The sequence below is a fragment of the Anabrus simplex genome, chromosome 6, assembly GCF_040414725.1.
Source record: "Anabrus simplex isolate iqAnaSimp1 chromosome 6, ASM4041472v1, whole genome shotgun sequence".
NCBI lineage: Eukaryota > Metazoa > Arthropoda > Insecta > Orthoptera > Tettigoniidae > Anabrus > Anabrus simplex.
In genome coordinates this window covers 119,178,433-119,202,097 of record NC_090270.1, presented here as the reverse complement: position 1 = coordinate 119,202,097, position 23,665 = coordinate 119,178,433, and the positions used below count along the sequence as shown (strand labels likewise).

The following is a 23,665-nucleotide window of genomic DNA, read 5'->3' as shown; positions in this document are numbered from 1 at the left end:
GCGACTGGGTTTGAGGATGGGCCCCCTCGACCCCAGCGAGGACGACATGTGCACGGCGAGCCGGAGCTCTCCTCCCGGCCAAGGCTGATGTGCGGCGCACGACCTGGTACTTGCCCGCAGCCTGTATATCTTCACCGCGGGCGCGGCGTGTTTCAACACCACTGCTCCCCTCATGGTGCGGGCGAGCGGTATCTCAGGGTACTTGAGGGGTCCGAGCGGCCTCTCCTGAACGCAAGCGGCAACGGCCGATCTGGCCATTCAACTTAGTCTACATCAACTACATGGACATTCCAGTTCGACATTACTACCTTCCCTTGGATTTTTCTGCAATACCTGGTGGACTTAGAAATTTTTTTCTCAACTTTAAAAACTAAAGTTTATCTTCTGAATTCAACTTCTACAAGCATAAAGACTTTACTTCACCTGCAACAACAAAAATTTTGAAACTGAATCAAACCATATTAAGAAAATCTTAAAAATACTTCTGCAATTAATCTCCACATCTACATCAAAACTTGGACCTAGTTTTCAAACAAATTTCATGTGTCACCCCTGGAGGAACATTTGGGGGGTGAGGTCTGTACCGGGCGGTACACCTCCACGCCTAATTCAAAAGGTGCGCCAGTTGAAACTCCTCTGCTGGAGGAAGTCTGAACTTTATTGACGGTATTAATTTTCTACTTTCTCAGAAGATGTCACTACCTGTAAATTTTGGAGTTTTAGAACTGTGTCATTTTTGATGTGTTTTTGTTTTGCTTGAAGTAAGAAGTGTGAACTTTCTCTTCTAGAGGACACTACTGAAGAACTACAATAGTGCACCCTAGTGCGAAGAAAAAGAACTGTTCTTTGGAGAAAATTTTATTTCAAAAGTTTGTTCTTTGTTAAATTTCTTTCAGTCATTGGTTAAGTTGGCAATATTACCCCTTTCTTTCCCCTTGTTTTAAATCTAGCCAATCCCGAATTTCTGAAATTAATTTTCCACCAATAATGTGTTTCTTCTTCATCTTGTGTAGGGGTTTCTCTTTATTCTCCAATAAAGTGATTGTGGGCGGGTGTTCTCATTCCCCTAACGCCTAGAACCTTCCGCGAGAGTACATAAACTGCTGATTTTAGGGTCTCTGCGCCACTTCTGTTCCATCTTTCAGTGTGTAAAGTACATAGCGGGGGGCGGGAAGCGCCTCTTTCTTCGGCAGCGGTCAACAACAAGGTAATGGCCAATTAATAACTTCTTTCTTTGCTAGCTCAGCAGTTTAACTCTCGGGGCGGGTCCGAAGCTTTTTCCATTATGTAACCTTCCTTAAAATGTAAAGAAACTTGTATCTATTTCATCTTTTAAACTGCATATCGGGATAGAGAGTGCTTAACCCTCTCGAGCTCCCAATCATATTGTTTTGAGGTGAACTTATTTTTCTCAACCTATTCTTCGTTAATATAATGTAAATTGTTCTTTTCTGAAGTCACCTCTGTAGTATGGGATTAGCCCTTGCATTAACGGTCTAGTGCCAAGTAGGTTTTAAATAAAGTGTATTAGGAGTGCGGAGAGCCTCCTTTCAAGTTGGTATTTTTGAGGCCATATAATTAACCTTTTCTCACTTAATAGGCCTCAGTAGATTGGGTATTTTACCCCTGTGTTTATGTCCGTTGAGGACAGCTTGAAGGTGGAGTTTGGTGTGGCCTGGGAGAGGCTTAAATTTGAGAGCGAGTGGCTCTTTTCCGGAAACTGAGTCTTGTATGCCTCGAGTAGGCTTTACGGTGTAATTTGGAGCAAGTGCTCCAGGGTTTGATTGGGGTCTTCTGCCCCGTTGTTGAAATTTGTATATCGTAAAGTTGGGCTAGTTGCTCAAGAATTGTGTTTTCAGGGCTCGAAGCCCAAATCCTGTAAATACTGTAATTGTACTTTGTTGTCTTGCTACTCCGTACCTGCCATTCTTGTTATTTCTGAATTTTGGAAAGAAAATATAACCTTGTTAAATATTACATTAACTTTAATTCCGTAGTTGGAGACCTATTCACACCCGCACCTTCTTTCACCTCTACCTACCACGGAAATCTCCGTAATAATAATAATAATAATAATAATAATAATAATAATAATCATAATAATAATAATAATAATAGACTCCCTCCACAGGCGACCTGCTTGTCAGTGAGGATAGGGCCCTATCTGAGATTATTTCTAGAGCCCGGATTTCCATGCACTATCAAATCTCAAAATATGCATGCATTGACAAAACATGCACAATAAACCGGAAAATATACACTATCAAAATTCAGTTTCTTTTTAAACTTTGTACAACTACCGTAATCTCTGCCAATCGTCTTTTATCTGTCAGCATATTCGTAAACACAGAAAATGATCTTTCTATGTCAGCAGAAGTGACAGGTGCACATTTAAATGAAGACATTTGGGACAAATTGTGGTCAAATTGTACGTCTTTTGCATGTTTACCACAATCCGTCTTATATAAGCTTGACGAATTCAAAGCCAGGATTTGTACGGATCACTTTGTTCGACTACAGTATCTCCAGCTGCCGCAGCTACTTCTCCGTGCGATGACTGTAGACCCGTTTGAAAGTCCTCAATAACTGGTATCGTTTGCATGCTGCGATAACAAAGACGTGTGATGAGTAAGAGTTCCGCGTAGGATATTCCATGATAACAACAGAAGAGGGTTCAGTGCAAAATCAAGGTTTGTAAGCTGCTGTCTCAGTAACGCGGAGTCATAGAAGTGCGATACAAGAGATACAACAAATGAGCCGCCAAATGAGCCGTCAATGAGTATTACAACTTAAGGTTCAATTTATAGCACTGTATAACTGGGACACCTTATTCTTAAGAATTACAGAGATCGACTTGGTGACTTCCGGCTTACATCAATGTTTACTCAAGCAACAAATAAGAAAGTGTTTTGTTAATTGGATTATAGGACTTCTGCCGTATGTACTAACTTTGGTCGTCAGATAGGATGCCAGGAATACATTCTCCCCGTCTCTCAGTAATAGACATACTGTATAACATGGAAAAATGGTCCCAAATTCTGCAAACGAAAATTCATAAAAGGTTTATATATGTTTATATATCCGCCAAAGTTAGAAGAAATGTCATACTATGCCATATAAACGTCCAAATATTAGCTATTACATCCAAAATCTTTAAAATATGCATTATGCATGAATTTTCTTCTAAAAAGGCAAACATGCATGGAAAAAGAACGGTTATTTGGAATCGTTAAGCCATAAAACGAATATTTGCAAAGTTTGAGAAGTGTAACTAGCTTATTTAAAAACATGCATTTGCATGGAAATTCGGGCTCTAATTATTTCTAATGTTGAAGACGGAACACACGCACATCCGTCCCCCGAGTCAGACGAATTAACCAATTACGGATAAAATTCCCGACCCGGCCGAGAATCGAACACGGGACCCCCTGGCGCAGAGGCCAGAACGCTAACCATTTAGCCATCGAGCCGAATAGTTAAATATAGATGTGACTATCGGTTTAATAAAGTATACTCACCACAAACGTCGACTGCTAAATTTTCTAATTTAATTTAGTAGTATGGTGGGTAGATGGTCAAACATATCATCGGCATTACTATTTAAAGAGTTCCAAAATGTTCAGAGTGAATAAAAATCACACACAAACTCCTCTTTGAAAATGTAGTTCCTTTCTTACGTGTTAGAGGGGTTTTAAGCATTATCAAGTGGCATTTAGTTCCTTTTAGTTTTATGTTAAGTATTTACAGATTTGGCTTCGCTGAATGGTCAGCGTTGAGGTCTTTGGGACAGGGGGACCCGGCTTCGATTCCTGATCGGGTCGGGGATTTTCCTCGTGTCTCGTTAATTCGTTTAACTATGGAACTAGGTGTTTCTGTTTGTCCCAATATATTTCTCATGATATTGACACAACACAACATAACACAACACGACACGACACGACACGACACGACACGACACGACACGACACAACACACTATCAACCAACCAAAAACACGCACAGCAGTGATTACATCCCTCCGTATGTGGAGTGTCTGTTCAAAAGAAAGTTGTGGGAAGAGCGTAAGAAACGTAAATAAAAGGCACATGGAACGTACCTATGATCGGGCTGGTACAAACCTGAAGGAATTACATCTTTCTGGTCTAGATTGCTCATGACAATCCATAATATTCACCTACTGTAATGCATGTGGACGAAATACTGGTTTATTTTTGGAAGTGGAAACAGCATCTTCCAACAGCCACTCCTCATATAGAGTCGACATCAGGAAGGGCACCCGGCCATAAAACAGGACCAAATTAACATGTGCGACAACAAGGGTGCGAGAATGCGGTAGAAGACTTACGGATTGATCATTCAGTGGACCTTATTTCAACAAAATATGCACACATCAAATACTGGAAAATATGTTTACTTACTTGAGTTTCATTTCAGTCCAGTGTTAAATAATCCTTTCATAGATAAGTACAGTTTTCTAACGGCAAGGAAATATATTAATAGAAACAACAGGAAAAATGTATTTATGTTGCACAATAATACAATGTTGTATGGCCTCCGGGGAGGCCTGGTGCAGCTCTTTTTTCTAGTAGACGGCCTATTAGACGACCTGCATGTCTGTGAAGATGAGGGCCCTACCTAGAATGATTTCTAATGTTGAATACGCCACACACACTCAGCCCCCGAGCCATTGGAATTAACCAATTAAGGTTAAAATCTCCGCCCCGGCCGTAAATCGAACCCGGGACTGTCTGAACCGAAGGCCAGTACGCTGACCATTCAGCCAACGAGTCGGACATTTATGTTGCAGACTAATTGGTATGATAATGATATATGTGTAAAAGCCTCACCTTGGTTTTGCAATTCTAACACTGTCCAAGTTTCAAGAAATTAAGGGAGACCATACCAAATCGAAGACAGAAGAAACCTTACACAATCACGTGATATGAAATCTAGATTCATCTAGTGCCCTGTCCCTACAATGTTTCACGATATTTTTTTTTACCATTAGGAAGTGGGATGTGAATAAATAACATAGTATTCATTATTATTCTTATTATTATTTTGAACTGTTATATTTGTGCTAGAAAGTACAAGCGTTTATGATCTAGTTTACACTGAAGGTTGATGACCAAGTAGATGACAATTTCAGTATTCCTTTGATGGTTCAGTTTTCCTTTACCACGACGATTCTCTTCCAGTTCTTCAACATTACGCCCCAACCAATTAGACGAAATATCGGACTATAAACCTTTGAGCACTGTAGACTTACAGACAGTACGCTCATAGCCGTACAGACTCCATTCTGAGTGATGACACTTGTATTAGTTTGAGATCAGTCTGACTTTACGACGTCTCATTATCACCGGCCCAGACAGCCATGTTTGTCAAAGTTGCTCATGTCCGATGGAGGAACCCATTCCTCATAGGGTTCTATGGCGAGCTTACGCATTTCTTCCTTAACCTGTGAACAGAAACACAAAATTTAATTACTATATTTCAAAATTACAACAACAGTATATTGTGTTGTTCTACAATCTGCCTTAAAGAAGGGCATCTCGAATATTTTTAGGCCAATTAGATCCTTTCTACTATAAATGTTAGTTATCTTCATTTTCACACAAAATGATTTCGTAAAATAATAATTAAAACATTTATGTTGCTGGTTGCAAAGTTATTTTTCAGTAAGCTTACAGTGCTTGTCCAATCGACAGCAATTTGTATGATTTCATGTGATCCTAGAAAGATAGGTGCCACTTTGATGTTCTGTAATTTATAGTTTTCTAAAGTGTATGGTAAGATTGACTCTTTTACACAGATTAATTTACATAAAATACGAAGAACATATTCCGACGGAACAAATGTCATAAATGTAAGCATTGTGTGTACCAGTTAATGCTTTAAAAAGTAATATGCCATTCATTAACGTGCTACTTTTCAAATTTTATATGTTTCTAACATATGTTGGGATAGACATTCTTAGAACGACCCGACCCTAATAATTGATGTTTGATTTTAAAAATAGAAAAATCCACATTACATACGAAATTCATTTTAGAAATGATGCAGGAATACGTAAAGAAATAAAGGAATGTCCTTTTCAGCTGGTAGCAGTCTTGACACAGCCCTGAAGATGGTTTCCGTGGATCCCCACTTTCACACCAAGCAAATGCTGGGGCTCTACCTTAATTAAGCGCATGGGCGCTTCCTTCTCACTCGTACCCCTTTCCTCTCTCATCGTCGCCATAAGACCTATTTGTGTCGGCGTTACGTAAAGAAATTTGTAAATTGTAAAATAGAGCTGATATGCGTTGGGCGACAAGCGCTAATTGCTGTAGTAAGGTGCAATTAGTTGTCGTTGCCTCTGAGTCTCGGAGGCAAGCTGATAGTTAATTATCAGAAAAGTTGTTGCTTCCGATGGATAGCTCATTTGAACACAATTCCTTCCTTTCCCTTCCCTTCCCTTCCCTTCCCTTCCCTTCCCTTCCCTTCCCTTCCCTTCCCTTCCCTTCCCTTCCCTTCCCTTCCCTTCTGTATTCAGTAGAATTAGTTTTATTCATTCCAACAGCATCTGAGAAAGCTATGCTTGTTCTTGACTTGTTACAACCTCATCTAAGGACTAGAAAATTGTGGGTTTATTTTTATCTAATGTATTTTTTATTTAATGTATGAGAAGTAAGTATGATAAACTTTTGAGTCTGTCATTTTCTAAGATTTTCGGAGCAACTTGGATCAATAACTTCAACAATGACTGAGGGAGGAATTTACTTGCAAATCGTGCAACCTGACCCCAATTATAGACCGTTCCATACCTTCAAACTCCTGGTACGGCTGGGGATCGAGCCCGGATTAACTGGACTACAAACTAGTTATTATTCTAATGCTCTCGATGATAATGATGTTGACTGTAGCCTTAAGAATAAGAGTGATTCTAGCGTTCATAGCCAATATCGTAAGCAGTCTCAGTGAGAAATATCACAGCCAATTCAGAAATTAGTTCGATGACCCAATTCAGCAATTGTATTTACTATGAGAAAGGAGGCTGGCATTATTCTGTTAGTAGCCTTTAAATATGTAGAAAGGGAGACTTAATTTATTTTAAAGCTCTTCCTGTTATGTACCATTATTGATAATATTTCAAATTAAACCATTCAAAACCATGTGTTTCGGAAGAAATGCTTTCGGAATGTACTGTTTCGAGATTCAAGTTATATTATTTCCTTCTATTTATTTACTTATTTAATGAATGAATTTATTTATTTATTTATTTATTTATTTATTTATTTATTTATTTATTTATTTATTTATTTGTTTGTTTGTTTGTTTGTTTGTTTATTTATTTATTTATTTATTTATTTATTTATTTATTTATTTATTTATTTATTTATTTATTTATTTATTTATTTATTTATTTATTTATTTATTTATTTATTTATTTATTTATTTATTTATTTATTTATTTATTTATTTATTTATTTATTTATTTATTTATTTATTTATTTATTTATTTATTTATTTATTTATTTATTTATTTATTTATTTATTTATTTATTTATTTATTTATTTATTTATTTATTTATTTATTTATTTATTTATTTATTTATTTATTTATTTATTTATTTATTTATTTATTTATTTATTTATTTATTTATTTATTTATTTATTTATTTATTTATTTATTTATTTATTTATTTATTTATTTATTTATTTATTTATTTATTTATTTATTTATTTATTTATTTATTTATTTATTTATTTATTTATTTATTTATTTATTTATTTATTTATTTATTTATTTATTTATTTATTTATTTATTTATTTATTTATTTATTTATTTATTTATTTATTTATTTATTTATTTATTTATTTATTTATTTATTTATTTATTTATTTATTTATTTATTTATTTATTTATTTATTTATTTATTTATTTATTTATTTATTTATTTATTTATTTATTTATTTATTTATTTATTTATTTATTTATTTATTTATTTATTTATTTATTTATTTATTTATTTATTTATTTATTTATTTATTTATTTATTTATTTATTTATTTATTTATTTATTTATTTATTTATTTATTTATTTATTTATTTATTTATTTATTTATTTATTTATTTATTTATTTATTTATTTATTTATTTATTTATTTATTTATTTATTTATTTATTTATTTATTTATTTATTTATTTATTTATTTATTTATTTATTTATTTATTTATTTATTTATTTATTTATTTATTTATTTATTTATTTATTTATTTATTTATTTATTTATTTATTTATTTATTTATTTATTTATTTATTTATTTATTTATTTATTTATTTATTTATTTATTTATTTATTTATTTATTTATTTATTTATTTATTTATTTATTTATTTATTTATTTATTTATTTATTTATTTATTTATTTATTTATTTATTTATTTATTTATTTATTTATTTATTTATTTATTTATTTATTTATTTATTTATTTATTTATTTATTTATTTATTTATTTATTTATTTATTTATTTATTTATTTATTTATTTATTTATTTATTTATTTATTTATTTATTTATTTATTTATTTATTTATTATGTTTTGGCCTCGTACAGTCATAATTAGGAGGAGCAAACTTTCTCATACAATTACATTAATATTAGAATAGTTATAACTAAGTACTTTAGATTAGAGTAAATCTGGATAAAGATAGAGTAAAAACAGATATATTACGAACTAAGCAGTACAATCTTGATCATCAGTGGCATGTAAATGTTAAAGAAAGAGGTGATAAGTGCTCACTGTGAATTGTACGCGTGACTAGGTTCTTACTAAAACTGTAAGCCTAAAATGTTGTGGCAAGGACGATGTTGGTGACAATAATTACCTTAATGACGATTGTGGTAAATAATTACCAGTAAAGTTAAGAAAGGTTTATATCAAATAACATCAGTATACAGGCGATAGTAATGGGAAGTACAATGCCAGTACGTAAAATGTACTTAACTGAAGGTATCGGTGTCCAAGAAATAATGCACGATAAACAACGGATTGGCATACATCCCCATACATAATCTCCTTCTCCAGTGGATAATATAATTTATTAGTTTTATTCATCGTTGTACTTATATTCTACTAGCAGCTGTGCACCCATATTACTTTGTTTAGGAATGTATCCTCCTGTCCTTCGTCAATTATTCTATGATAACTTCACCTTTTCCACCCTTCTGAGCACTCTTAGTATGTTCTTTCCCGCCAGTTTCTCCAGCTGGCTAATCGTCCAGTCCTTAGTTTGCGCCAGTTCTGCCAGAAGAATCGGGTAGCGAGAAACATCTTCTAGTCCAACAGGAGTCCTGTAACCAACACAAAATATTGTTATAGAAATAGCTAGGTCAATAGGTTACAATTTCCAAAGGCACCGAGGAGAAAATGCAAAATGTACTCAGCAATTCAATTACATATAGAAAGCAGTTCCCTCAGTTTGACACCATTCAGTGCTGAATTAACTTGCTTGTCATTACGAGTTTTAAACTAGGTGATCCTTGTCTTGACATCTGAAGTGGAGGGGATAGTACACCAGCATTTGAACACAACATGTGTTGGTATGCAAATATGAATCTGGTATTTTCATATATGTTTTTATTTTTGCTATTTGTTTTACGTCGCACCGACACAGATAGGTCTTACGGCGACGATGGGATAGGAAAGGCCTAGGAATGGGAAGGAAGCGGCCGTGGCCTTAACTAAGTTACAGCCCCAGCATCTGCCTGGTGTGAAAATGGAAAACCACGGAAGACCATCTTCAGGGCTACCGACAGTGATGTTCGAACCCACTATCTCCCTGACGAAAGCTCACAGTTGCGCGCTCCTAACCGCACGGCCAACTCACCCGGCCATATTATTTTTTATATACAGGCTAAAGGCAGGCATTTATACAAGTGGAGGCACATGCTTCCAATAGTGTACTGTCACTGCATTGTCCTACATAGGAGCGTTGCGGTGGTGTCCCAACGGCGCACTAACCGCCAGCGTCTTGGAAAGGTGTAGCAGTCCAACTGATGAGCGCACTGCTACATTGGGGCGAAACGCTGGAAATTTCACGATTGAAAAGGAGCTTAATGTTTTAATTTTCATATTGTTAATAGTTAAAGTAATAATTATATAATGAATATTATATATCTACAAAATTAGAGGACACTGGACTTAACAATTAAATAGGTGAATGTATACTACCGTAGGTAAATGTAGACCCAGGGGTCGATGGACCAACCCTATTTTTTCCTTACGTAAAAAGTAAACTAAGCTTGTGTAATTATTAACATTATCTCAACAGATTGCAATATTTATAATGTGAACCGAAATGCCGAGGCCAAACTGATGGTGAAAATATTCACTAAATTTTACACACCTTCATTGAATTCGAAGAAGCGTGGAAACATTGATAGAAGAAACACTTTAAAGAGAAACTTCAGTACCACCCTGGTTTCCAAGAAGAAAAAGCGAAACTAAAAGTGATAAAACGCGGACCGTGCAGATAAAACCTCATCACTCAACATTACTCAACACCTGCGATATGCGTGAGAAATTGGCAAAGGTTAATCCTTTCAGGACCATAAGCTTTCCAGGAAAAAATGATAAAAGAACACTGTCCGTATAATCTATATAAATAAAATTATAGGGGGATCCTCCGTCTGTAATTTCGTTTGTTTTGTCAATTTTTCAGATATTTATCCGTTTTAGGTCAACTCAAGACCGTATCAGTGGTTTTAAGCTTTCGTGTCTGTCTGTCTGTCTGTCTGTCTGTCTGTCTGTCTGTCTGTCTGTCTGTCTGTCTGTCTGTCTGTCTGTCTGTCTGTTCCACCATCACGGCGAAACGGCTGGATAGATCTCGACCAAACTTCATATTTAGAGTATACTCATCCAGGAACAGGTTTAGATATGAAAAATAACTTAAAATCACTGAATAGACTGAGGGTTCATACGAAAACCAGAAGAGGTCTTTTCAATTTTCTGTCATACTATTGATTTTTGTAAAGGCCAAAGATCGTATGCGAAACTCCTCTTCATTTTAAACAACTTTTTTATGTACATAATTTCCCTTACTTTTTAAATGACGGAGAAAATTACTATTTTCAGCCGGTTTCATGATCTCTACTGAGTGAGCGACAACGAACCTACCGGTTACCATGGCAACGTCTCTGGCTGCTTGCTAGTAGATAAGTAACGTAATACCATTTTCGTCATCTTTCCTGTAAACTCGTGATTGTTCGTTGGGAAGAAGGCGAGAGAGACGTCAAGCTGTCATTCTGCGGGATATTTGTGGAATACCGTTGAAGGTTACAATCGTCGAATAATTCTAAGGGTGGTTGTTAATATTTCAACAGTTGAATTGTGATGATATGAGTTACGGATTTCAGAGAGCGGTCACAGAGGAGAAATTTAGGTGTAGAGATTCTTATATAAGAAGGTGACTTACAGTATTATTACTTAAGCATAGAACGGCAAGGCAGGGGCAAGAAATTAAAGCAGAAAACGGAAGCAGAAGAGAAATACATTAAAAATTATAGCAAATACCAGAAACAATTTTGGTGTAAAATAAAGGGCTACAATCCGCGGTACTGTTCAAATAATAACAGCCCCCTTTAGTGCAATTCGAAGGCGATCGTAACCTGGAATGTTAGTCCGCAAATATCCTGTAGAATGGCAGCTTGACGTCTCTCTCACCTTCGACCCAAGAAACAACCACAAGATTACAGGAAGGATGACGAAAATGGCATTATGTTCCTTCTCTGCTGGCAAACAGCCACAGACTTTGCCATGGTAACCGTGATGGTGAAAGAGGCAGACAAAGAGACACGAAAGCTAAACACCACTGATACGGTCTTGAGTTGATTTAAAACGGATAAATATCTGAAAATTAGCAAAATAAACGAAATTACAGACAGTGGACCCCCTACAACTTTATTTATATAGGTAAACATGGGCACTTAAGTCTGAAGAGGTAAGGCAGAGGCAAGGAAATAAGGAAGATGACAGAAGTAGATGAGAGATACAGTAAAAGTTATAGCAAATGCAAGGAAATACTTTACGGTGTGAAAAGTGCTATTCGGTACTGTTTAAACATTAACAGCTCACCTTAGTGCTATCCGAAGACGATTGTAACCTCCAACGTTATTCCGCAAAGATCCCGCAGAATGACAGCTTGACGTCACTCTCGCCTTCTACCCTTCTAAGATTAGGCCCTGGATTCGATTCCCGGATGGATCCAGAATTTTAATCGCGTCTAATTAATTATTCTGGCTCGGAGACTGGGTGTTTGTGTTTGTTCCAACAAGTTTCTTTCGATATTTAGACAACACACTACACTTTCAACTGCCAGAGAGACATGCATTTGCGATAGTGATTACTAGATTTCGGATTTTTAGGTGCTTAAATGTTATTTAGCTGCCTAAAATAGACTCTCAGATAAGTTCCAAAATATTTTAGGCAGCTTCAATTGTAGATATTTTAATAGGCATCAATTGAAAATCATTTAAAAAGTTTCACTCACCTCTTTGCTGCAATCGCCACAGAATATAATTTTACCATCTGATGTGAAATGGGAAACTCCTATAACCACTTTTTTTATTAAAGACTTCTTGGAACCTGACACTTTTGACATAGTTCATAGTGTATATGGACTACTACACTCAGTTTCAAGGCCGCCCCACAAGGTGGGCTGGCAACCAATGTCTTGCGATATCTCGCAAAGTGGCACGTATTCTCTATAGTGTATTTGGTAATCTGGATGTTATGGAAGGTGCTACTCGTAGGGCTAGCTGTGCTGCAATAGAATGTTCTGGCGCAATGAAGAATATAATGGCAAACTATTCCATTCCTTGTCATACCTTATACCAGGTCTCTCTCATATACCCAGACCGAACGCATGGTGTTTGTACTCTTCGCTACGGCAGCTGCCTTAGCCCAATTTACTATGCGCGCGCCTCCCGTACTGCTGCTTAGTTCTCGGAGAGTTAAAACGCCGCTGGATTGGTCTGGGTATATAAGAGAGCACCTGTAGACTCGTAATGGTGCCACCATCGGTGGCTACTTTCTCCATTATTGTAATCATATAACGAACAACTTGACGGTTCGATCGCGTTTAACACTCAGGAGTGTGGTGAGCACGCACAGGATATTTTTTGTCTGGTCAGCACGATTATACTTTGTAGCAAAAATGTGATCCGCTTACGTCGTACTCTTGACGTTTGGCTTTTACAGTCTCAGCTAAGACTGATCCTCGATCCATCTCTCCCATATAAACAAAGAAGGTGAAGTTGAAGAAACATAAAGGTATTTCAGCAGGAAGTTAGTTTAAACATCACATGAGGATGTAAAAATTATTTGAAAATAGACAAATCATACAAGACGAGACAATAAATATTCGAAAACATTTACTACTACTACTACTACTGTTACCACCAAACACACTATACAGAATAAGTGCCACTTTGCGAGATATCGCAAGACATTGGTTGCCAGCGCAACTCGCGGGGTGGCCTTGAAACTTATTGTAGTAGTGCATATACACTACGAACTATGCGAAAGTGTCAGGTTCCAAGTCGTCTTTAATTAAAAAGTGGTTACAGGAGTATCCCCATTTCACATCGGATGGTAAAATTATATTCTCTGACATTTGCAACAAAAAAAGGGGGTGAAACGTGTTTTCTATTTCCCCGTAACGAGTTGTTATCAATTTAGCAAAATAAATATGGTTTGTAATTGATACCTATTGAAAAACGTAAAATGTAAGCTGCCTAAAAATATTTTAGAACCTATCTGAGAGCCAATTTTAGGCTGCTAAAAATGTAAAGTTTATAGTGTATATGCACCTAAAAATCCGAGATTTAATTATCACTTTTGCAGGTTTCTTTGGTGGTTGAAGTTGTAGTGTGTTGTCTGAATATGGAAAGAAACGTGTTGGAACAAACGCAAACACCCAGTATCTAGTTGCTTTACGTCGCACCGATACAGATAGGTCTTATGGCGACGATGGGACAGGGAAGGGCTAGGAGTGGGAAGGAAGCGGCCGTGGCCTTAATTAAGGTACAGCCCCAGCATTTGCGTGGTGTGAAAATGGGAAACCACGGAAAACCATTTTATGGCTGCCGACAGTGGGGTTCGAACCTAATATCTCCCGAATACTGGATACTGGCCGCACTTAAGTGACTGCAGCGATCGAGCTCGGTCACCCAGTATCCGAGCCAGAAGAATTAATTAGACACGATTAAAATCCCCTATCCTGCTGGGAATCCAATCCAGGTCCTTCTGAACTGGAGGCCTCAACGCTGATCATTCAGTCAAGAATTCGGACACAACGAAATTATCATTGAATTTCATTATTTATTCTTCTCCTTCTCCTCCTCCTTCTTCTTCTTAATCTGTTTACCCTCCAGGGTTGGTTTTTCCCTAGGACTCAGCGAGGGATCCCACCTCTACCGCCTCAAGGGCACTGTCCCGGAGCGTGAGACATTGGGTCTGGGGATACAACTGGGGAGGATGACCAGTACCTCGCCCAGGCGGCCTCACCTGCTATGCTGAACAGGGGTCTTGGCGGAGGATGGCATGTTTAGACGGAAGAGGGAAGCAAGCGGCCGTAGCCTTAAGTTGGGTACCATCCCGGCATTTGACTGGAGGAGAAGTGGGGAAACCACGGAAAACCACTTTCAGGATGGCTGAGATGGGAATCGAACCCACCTCTACTCAGTTGACCTCTCGAGGCTGAGTGGACCCCGCTCCAGCCCTCGTACCACTTTTCAAATTTCGTGGCAGAGTCGGGAATCGAACCCGGGCCTCCGGGGGTGGCAGCTAATCACACTAACCACTACACCACAGAGGCGGATTGCATTAATTCTATCGGTATTAACATTCAACTTCCTTAGCAGAACAAAACAAAAATCATCATTTAGTTTCATTATTTCTACCAATTTTAACATGCAGCGTTTGTAATTTCAATCTTGCTGCCTGGTGTTTAAGGTCGGGCCGCCAGGTGCGCCACTGTCAACATGTCTCTCAGTTTTTTTTCTTTTTTTTTTTTTGCTATTTGCTTTACGTCGCACCGACACAGATAGGTCTTATGGCGACGATAGGACAGGAAAGGCCTAGGAATGGGAGGGAAGCGGCCGTGGCCTTAATTAAGGTACAGCCCCAGCATTTGCCTGGTGTGAAAATGGGAAACCACGGAAAACCATCTTCAGGGCTCCCGACAGTGGGGCTCGAACCCACTATCTCCCGATTACTGGATACTGGCCGCACTTAAGCGACTGCAGCTATCGAGCTCGGTGTCTCTCAGTTTACTACTACTAGACTTCTGGCACATAGTTATAACGCGAGGAAGCAGATGAAATGAAATGGCGTATGGCTTTTAGTGCCGGGAGTGTCCGAGGACATGTTCGGCTTGCCAGATGCAGGTCTTTCGATTTGGCTCCCTTAGGCGACCTGCGCGTCATGATGAGGATGAAATGATGATGATGACGACACATACACCCAGTCCCCGTGCCTGAGAAATTAACCAATGATGGTTAAAATTCCCGACCCAGCCGGGAATCGAACCCGGGACTCCTGCGAACGAAGGCCAGCACGCTAACCATTTAGCCGTGGAGCCGGACAGGAAGCAGATGCTATCCTTCCACATAGAGTTGGTCACTCCACGGATACCGTCCACCAGGGTGGAGGATATATGACGAAGAAAGAAAATTTGAACTCCCCTTAAAACAACTATCACCATTCACTACAGGTTTCGTCTTTGTTCATTTATTTAGTTAGGACCCCAACATAGTATATCTCGTAAGGAGTATAGTGTTTGGGAAAGGGTATGGTTTTTTTTGTTTTGTTTTTTTGCTAGGGGCTTTACGTCGCGCCGACACAGATAGGTCTTATGGCGACGATGGGATAGGAAAGGCCTAGGAGTTGGAAGGAAGCGGCCGTGGCCTTAATTAAGGTACAGCCCCAGCATTTGCCTGGTGTGAAAATGGGAAACCACGGAAAACCATTTTCAGGGCTGCCGATAGTGGGACTCGAACCTACTATCTCCCGGATGCAAGCTCAGGGTATGGTTTAAGGTGTCATAGAGAGTATGGGATTTGTGCTGCAGGACAAGAGAGAATGCAGTCTCGTCACACTGCTGCACTTACCGGTTGATACCGTCATATCCTGCTCCAATTCCCACGTGATCTTCTCCCGCCACGTCCCGGATGTGGGTCAGGTGGCCTGGAACATACAAACACCAACTGATAAATCAAGAGACTCTCGCGCCACCAATCGATACAAACAGAATGTACTTGTGTAGTTTCTAGAGTTTCAACACGTTCGCCTTCAGTGTATAGTACACCAAAAATCAGAAATAAAACTGATGAGTAATTTAGGACGTTTTCAACAGTGAAATAAGAGAGTTACAATTCGGTAGCGGTGATTAGGGTGAGTCAGAGGGGGAGGGGTTAGGGGCGACAGCCCCCTACCCCCCCCCCCCTACTTTGTGGACGAAACATAACATTTCGATTATATTTTAGCCGGCTGAAACTAGGAATTGTTATTTTAAAAAGTAATTTGTACACGGCCTGTTGTCTTATCAGCTAATACTTTCCCTTATTTTCTTTAAGCATTAATATCAAAATTATTAGCGGGAATACGAACAAAAGTGTGTCGTCACGGTTAATCGATTTGTGTAGCACCATAGCAAGTAGTGGAGACTTTGCCTGCACTGTGAGGAAGAGTCAGCAGGGGGTATAATTTTGCCCAAGTCATGGACACTGACGTTTGATTCACCCGCTTGCAGCGCACATTCGTCAGTCTGGCCGTCAGTTAGTGTGTAGTCACATTCTCAATTACGTTTATTTACCGTACTTATATTTAATTGTAATACGTGTCTGAAATTGGTCCTTTGGTGTCGTCAAACCATCCAATTTGTATGCTTCTGAGTGCCTTGTAAGTTAATGGCCAGGAAGGGTCCGCTCAGAAAGCTGGACATCCTGAGGAGAATATTAGGACCAATCAGAGATGAAGGAGGCAATTAGAGAATACGCCATAATGACGAACTGTATGAACACCAAGAGGACATCATCACGTCTCTAAGCAAAAGGATCCTGATCTTTTATGGACTTTTGGCCTGTCTGAATTCCGAAAGACTCACCAACAGGATATGCACAAGGCTTCCAAGAACAAATGGATCAGGTCAGTTAAGTCGGATATGGATCAACTAGATATCCCCCTGGGACAAACTCATGACCGACTAATGTTCCGTCAAGCCATCCGACAGGCTGTTTTTCCAACGTCCCTTACAAGTAAGAAGACTACAGGACCTAAATGGATAGAGGTGAGATAATGAGCAAATGAAGGAATATTGGAAGAAAAAGAAGAAAGCAACAACTTTACCGAAGAGTAGATACGAGCCCTGTTGTCCCCAGTAGGCCTAAACGACAATGAAGAATACTGTGAACCTTTAACTCTCTGTCAAATTTCGCTCAGAGAGCACCAAAAAATGTACCATTTTGTAGCTTTTCTTTTCAGTTTTGGTAAATATACACGCACCCCTCTCCCCCGCCGGCCGCTATAACCCACAAACACGGGTACTTCTCCTGTCTGTACATTTTTTGCCGACTCCCCCCTTCTAATTCTCAATCGCCGCTGCTGTTACGATTAAGGTACGAATAATCAATGGTTTGATTTAATTGATGCTTCCACGTCCGAAAATTCTATGAGTAGCCCACTAAATGAGAAGAACCACCTGGAAACAGTAATGTACCAAAGAGGTTATGTTTCGCTTCCTTAGAGGAAACAGTTTGTTCTTTACTAATTCCTAAGCGTCGCTCTAATATTCAACGACAATGGGATAGAAAAGGCCTAGATTTGAACAGGAAGTGGCCATCGTCTTTATTTCCATCCATTGCTGAAAGAAAGGCACGCATAACTTTACTCCAGAAAGGCTAGAGCATCGGGAAGTTATATCATTCTCTAGTTACACATAGTTCCGATATATTTCTATACAGTTTAAGTAGCTGCGTTCCTTCATTGAATATTTCTCTGAGAAGTACATATCAATGAAGAATTTCAAATAGTATTTTTCTGTACAGAAAGGTTTCTACCAGTTGAGCTTTCGACAGCTATCGATTTACTTAGGGAGGATGGAGCGGGCCCAGGCAAAGTGAGAACCACTTAAGGGACTAAGTAAAAGGATTGCAACGAAAAGAGTGGCATGGTAGTGTGGGGGTAAACACACATGGTCTCTATGTTACTAGTGGGGCTAGCAGCAAGCATAATGTGTCGAACGACTGAAAACGCTTCCCTAAATGTAATTAAAGGGAAGGCACCAATACCTACAGACTCGGGAATTTTTCCATTACCAGATTCTATGTGCACCAGCATATCTGCAAGGCTGAGTGGCCTAAGCGGTAGAGCCCATGGAGACTTCTGGAGGAGCGGAAGTCAAAGGCATTCTCTATTTGAGACCACGGGAATAACTGTGATAGACTGGTTACTGTTTGCCTGGTCAACTTGGCTCCCAGAAATTAAAAGCGGTAATCATTCTTGGTGCAGGCTGACGACCTCAAAAGTCATGTGTCTCTCAACAAAAGGAAATCTCGTTTCCAAATTTTTGGATATCATGGAGGGGAATACAACCCACGACCTTGTAGATGAAAAAAGCACGCTTTTATCGCATCGGCTAGGCATTCCTTGAAGTAAATGTAAAACTTGGTAAATTCTGGGTAAAATATAAAGTACTTTACACCTGGATTCTGGATTATACCGTTCATACAAGAGATCTCACATGTCCAGTTGCTTGGATCAACGGCAGAATAGCGGCCTTATGGGATCGATTATCGGCGGGGTCAATGGTTTTAACTACGTTTTGTTAATTCATCTTCCAGTGGGCAGCGATTTGCGTTCTGACAGAGTAAATGCGATGATTTCGATAATTTAAATCACGCGCCTGGAAGTAACGAAGTATCCTCATTTTCTGGAAAAGAAACATTTTATCCTCGAATCCGGTTGTGCTATCAACCTTTATATAAAACGAAGAGCATCCCCGACATTTTTGTCGGTATAATTAAGATGCAGCCTTTATGTAGCGCAGCCTATTTGGTTGGTATAATCAGCGTTATTAGTTCGTTATTTTCTTCAGGCCAAATTCAATGTCAGTTTCGGAAGAGAACATGGTTTGTCCTTACAGAATGAAAGAGGCTCGCATAATTTAGTATAAGCATTAATGGATTGAACCAGGGATCCGCAGGATGCTCTCACACGCTCCCCAATTGATATCCCCCAACTTTCATCGAATTTTACGACAGACAGCAAATAATATGACACATATGATACCATAAATGTGCCCTATGCCTGAATTCTAAACTCTAAATTTACAGTATAATATAGAGTAATAGCTATTTAACATATAATGGAGGTATTTTTTAAATATGCCGGCCCCGTGGTGTAGGGGTAGCGTGCCTACCTCTTACCCAGAGGCCCCGGGTTCGATTCCCGGCCAGGACAGGGATTTTTACCTGGACCTGAGGGCTGGTTCGAGGTCCATTCAGCCTACGTGATTAGAATTGAGGAGCTATCTGAAGGTTAGATAGCGGCCCCGGTCTAGAAAGCCAAGAATAACGGCCGAGAGGATTCGTCGTGCTGACCACACGACACCTCATAATCTGCAGGCCTTCGGGCTGAGCAGCGGTCGCTTGGTAGGCCAAGGCCCTTCAAGGGCTGTAGTGCCATGGGGTTTGGTTTGGTTTGGTTTTTATTTTTTAAATACATGATATTTGTTCGTGGTGTCGACTTCTGCAGATCTTTTGTCACTACTTTCACCATATGATAGGAACCTGCGTGTAAGTGTAATTGCGAAAGTACAGAGTGTTGAATGTGAGGAAAGGAACGTTAAGGACGACACAAACACCAAGTCCTCAAGCCAGGGGTATTAATCATTCACAATTAAAAGCCCCTGACTCGGCCGGGAATCGAACCCGAGGCCACCGGGTGACAGGCGGACGCGTTACCCCTACACCGCAGGGCCGAACTATAATGGAGAAATTGAGGACAAGTTTGTTTCAATCGTACTCGAGATCAATAAACTCGACTAATCCCATGAATTGTTTATAACGTATATTCCACTCCCACAATTTACGTAATAAAAAGTAGAAAATTATTTTGTTTGTTTTCTTGATTGTAAACGAGTTAATATCAGCTAATAAACTGAGTTTCGGTATTTATCTGTGATATTGCTAAATTATATTTTAATTGCTTCTGTGTGGAGGTAACTTCACTTCGTCAATCGTAACCGACCATGTTAAGGTAGAACCTTGTTAGGTCCATAAACATAGGCCTAACATCACAACAGCATACTTACTCTATCGCACTGGAAACTTTAAGAGGATAGTACGGTGGTAGAGATAACTTAAGGACAATATGTTCTTGGTCGTCTGGAGGAAACAGGGGTTGTTCGTGTCTATAGGTTGAGTAAGTTAGTCATACAATGGAAAAGCTGACGACAGATTTCCACCGTGCCATTGAACCAGTTACAGCCTCTTCCTGCAGCTTCCCCTCCATCCTTCCTGTCATCATACACCTCTTATCGAGCTTCCGATGAAAAAATATGTTGGGTTATACAGGTTAACTCCAGTCTACTGAGGTTCTAACGGGCCCCTTATTTAATAGTACCGGTATAACGCTAACCATTGCATAAATGTTCATGGGCAGTGTGGTTAACTGCTATCGGGAAAAAGAACTGTCATACGGGTAGTTCTGTACACTACTGAATGTTTGTGAGGGAACTAGAAACAGAAATTACGAGACAATTTTAAATAAGAGCCCTTTTACAAGAACGGAATGGAATAATAATAATAATAATAATAATAATAATAATAATAATAATAATAATAATAATAATAATGTATGTAGGTATTCAGTCCGAAGGCTGGTTTGAGCCTCCAGAGTTCCACCAACAGCAGTAATAGATAGCCTAGGCGTAACTGAAGAGGCATACTAGGGAAATGAGGAGTGAGACAATTTCCCTTTGCTTTCCTCATCAAGCTAGAAGTTATTATATATCAGTCTGCCAACCCCACTAAAATCATGCACCAACCGACCCTATGAGTGATATTTTCACACCTTTCATAACAGGGACTGAGTGCGGAAGGAATGGTATTACTATCATCGCTGCCCGGTTCCATTGGTAAATGGTTAACGTGCTGGCCTTTGGTCACAGGGGTCCCGGGTTCAATTTCCGGCATTGGTTAATTTCGCTGGCACGGGGGCTGGGTGTATGTGTCGTCTTCATCATCATTTCATCCTCATCATGACTCGTAGGTCGCCTACGGGCGTCAAATCAAATCACCTGTCGAGCCGAATATGTCCTCGAACACTCCCGGCACTAAAAGCCATACGCCATTTCATTTTTAACAGCATCGCTCGTACCCCGGTCACTTTCATTTGTCAAAGCCATGGATGAGACTGAGACAGGTCAATGAAAGTAACAAATTTATTCTAGCCCATACCAGCAGACATAGTGCACTGTAAACACTACATCTCGCCAGCAAAGGCATAATCGTAATAATAATAATAATAATAATAATAATAATAATAATAATAATAATAATAATAATAATAATAATTGTACCGGGTGGTACACCTCCACGTCGCTAATTCTAACTTTGCGCCAGTTGAAACTCCCCTACTGGAGGAAGGCTGAACTTTATCTACTGTGTTACTTTTCAAGTTTCTCAGAAGATGTCACTACTTGGAAATTTTGAAGTTTCTGAACTGGGTCGTTTTCGATGTATTTTTGTTTTGCCTGTAGTAAGAAGTGTGGACATTCTCTTCCAGATGGCACTACTGAAGAACTACAATTGTGCACCCTAGTGCGAAGTGAAAGAACTATGTTTTTGGAGAAATTTTGAATTCATAAGTTTGTTCTTTGTTGAGTTTCTTTCAGTCATTGTTTAAATTGGCAATATTAACCCTTTCTTTCCCCTTGTTTTGAATTTAGCCAATCCCGAATTTCTATAATTAATTTATGACCAATCAGGTGTATCTTCTTCAACTTGGATATGTTGCTTAACCCTAGCCAATAAAATTCTTGTGGGAGGGTGTTCTCATTCCTGAAACGCCTCGAACTTTCCGCGAGGGTTTATAAACTGCTGATTTTCGGGTCTCCAGGCCACTTCAGTAACAGCTATCAGTGTGTAAAGTACGTAGCAGGGGGCGGGAAGCGCCTCTTTCTTCGGGCAGCAGTTCAACCACAAGGTAATGGCCTTTTAATAACTTCTTTTCTTGCTAGCTCAGCAGTTTAACTCTCGGGGCAGGTCCGAAGCCTTTTCCATGTAACTTTCCTTTAAAATGTAAAGACACTCGGTATCAATTCTTTCTGTTTTAACTACAAATTGGGATAGAGAATGCTTAACCCTCTCGAGCTCCCACTCATATTGCTTCGAGGTGAACTTATTTTCTCAACCGTTTCTTCTAGCGTAATGTAAATTGTCTTCTCATATAAGTCACCTCTTTAGTATGGGATTAGCCCTTGCGCTAACGGCCTAGTGCCAAGTAGGTTTTAAACAAAATGTATTAGGAGTGCGGCTTCGCCTCCTCTCAAATTGGTATTGTCGAGGCCATGTAATATTTCTGTTTCTTCACTTAATAGGCCTCAGTAGGTTGGGTATCCTTTTACTCCTGTGTCTATGTCCTTGGAGGACAGCTTGAAAGTCGAGTTTGGTGGGGCCTTTGATAGGCTTAAACTTTGAGAGCGGATTGCTCTTTTGAAACTGATTTTGGGTGCCTCGAGGAGGCTTTATTTTGTAATTGGGAGCAAGTGCTCCTGAACATAATTGGGGTCTTCTGCCCCTTTGTCGAATCTTGTTTTTGGGTAAAGTTGGGCTAATTGCTCAAGAATTGTGAGTCCGGGGCTCGAAGCCCAAATCCTGTGAATACTGTAATTGTACATTTGTTGCCTTGCTACTCTGTACCTGCCATTCTTGTTATTTCTTGATTTTGCTAAGAAAATATAACCTTGTTAAATTTTATCTTAACTTTAATTTCGTGTTTTGGGACCTGTTCACCCCCGCACCTTCTTTCACCTCTGCTGTTCCACAGATACCTCGGAATAATAATAATAATAATAATAATAATAATAATAATAATAAAGTGATAATAACAACAAAAGTGTTACAATATTCTTTATTTGATTAATTCCTCTATACAAACATGATGTCCATGGTTTCATTTTAATACACCTACTCCTGAATAACTATGTATGTTCTGTTTCTTATTGAAGACTGATTCTGTGAGACAGAGAATAACCGCTTTTATTTAGCTTCCTGCTTTGAACGAACACAATATTAATGACTAGTGTGACCGTGTTTTAATCGAGTAATGTGTATTAACGCTTGATTTTAGAACGTTAATTGTATTTAAAATGGATTGGATTTTGGTAACAAAGAGCAACGTATTTGATCATTTATGAAAAAAATAATAATAATTCTGGCCGTAATTCTGTTATATAAATAAAAGTTACGAGACGTTAGTTATTGTGGTTATATTACATTGTAACAGTTTTCTCTCATCAAATTTTATTATATCTCAAAATTTAAATAACGATTTTAAAAAATGTTATTACTTAGGGACAAAATATGACGACTTCGCCTCACACCCCTACTC

The 23,665-nt window shown here is 38.5% G+C and overlaps 1 protein-coding gene across 1 annotated transcript in view; it reads right to left on the bottom strand.

Moving 5' to 3' along the window:
* Window positions 1-5,351: 5,351 nt before the first annotated feature.
* Window positions 5,352-23,665, bottom strand: part of LOC136876168 (dipeptidase 1) — a 602,180-nt gene continuing 583,866 nt past the window's right edge. The window contains exons 12-14 of the mRNA XM_068228333.1: window positions 16,162-16,237; window positions 9,204-9,342; window positions 5,352-5,460 (exon numbers count right to left, since the gene is read on the bottom strand). Of these exons, the coding sequence (XP_068084434.1) occupies window positions 5,359-5,460; window positions 9,204-9,342; window positions 16,162-16,237 (317 nt within the window). The 3' untranslated portion in view covers window positions 5,352-5,358. The remainder of the gene's footprint in view (window positions 5,461-9,203; window positions 9,343-16,161; window positions 16,238-23,665) is intronic.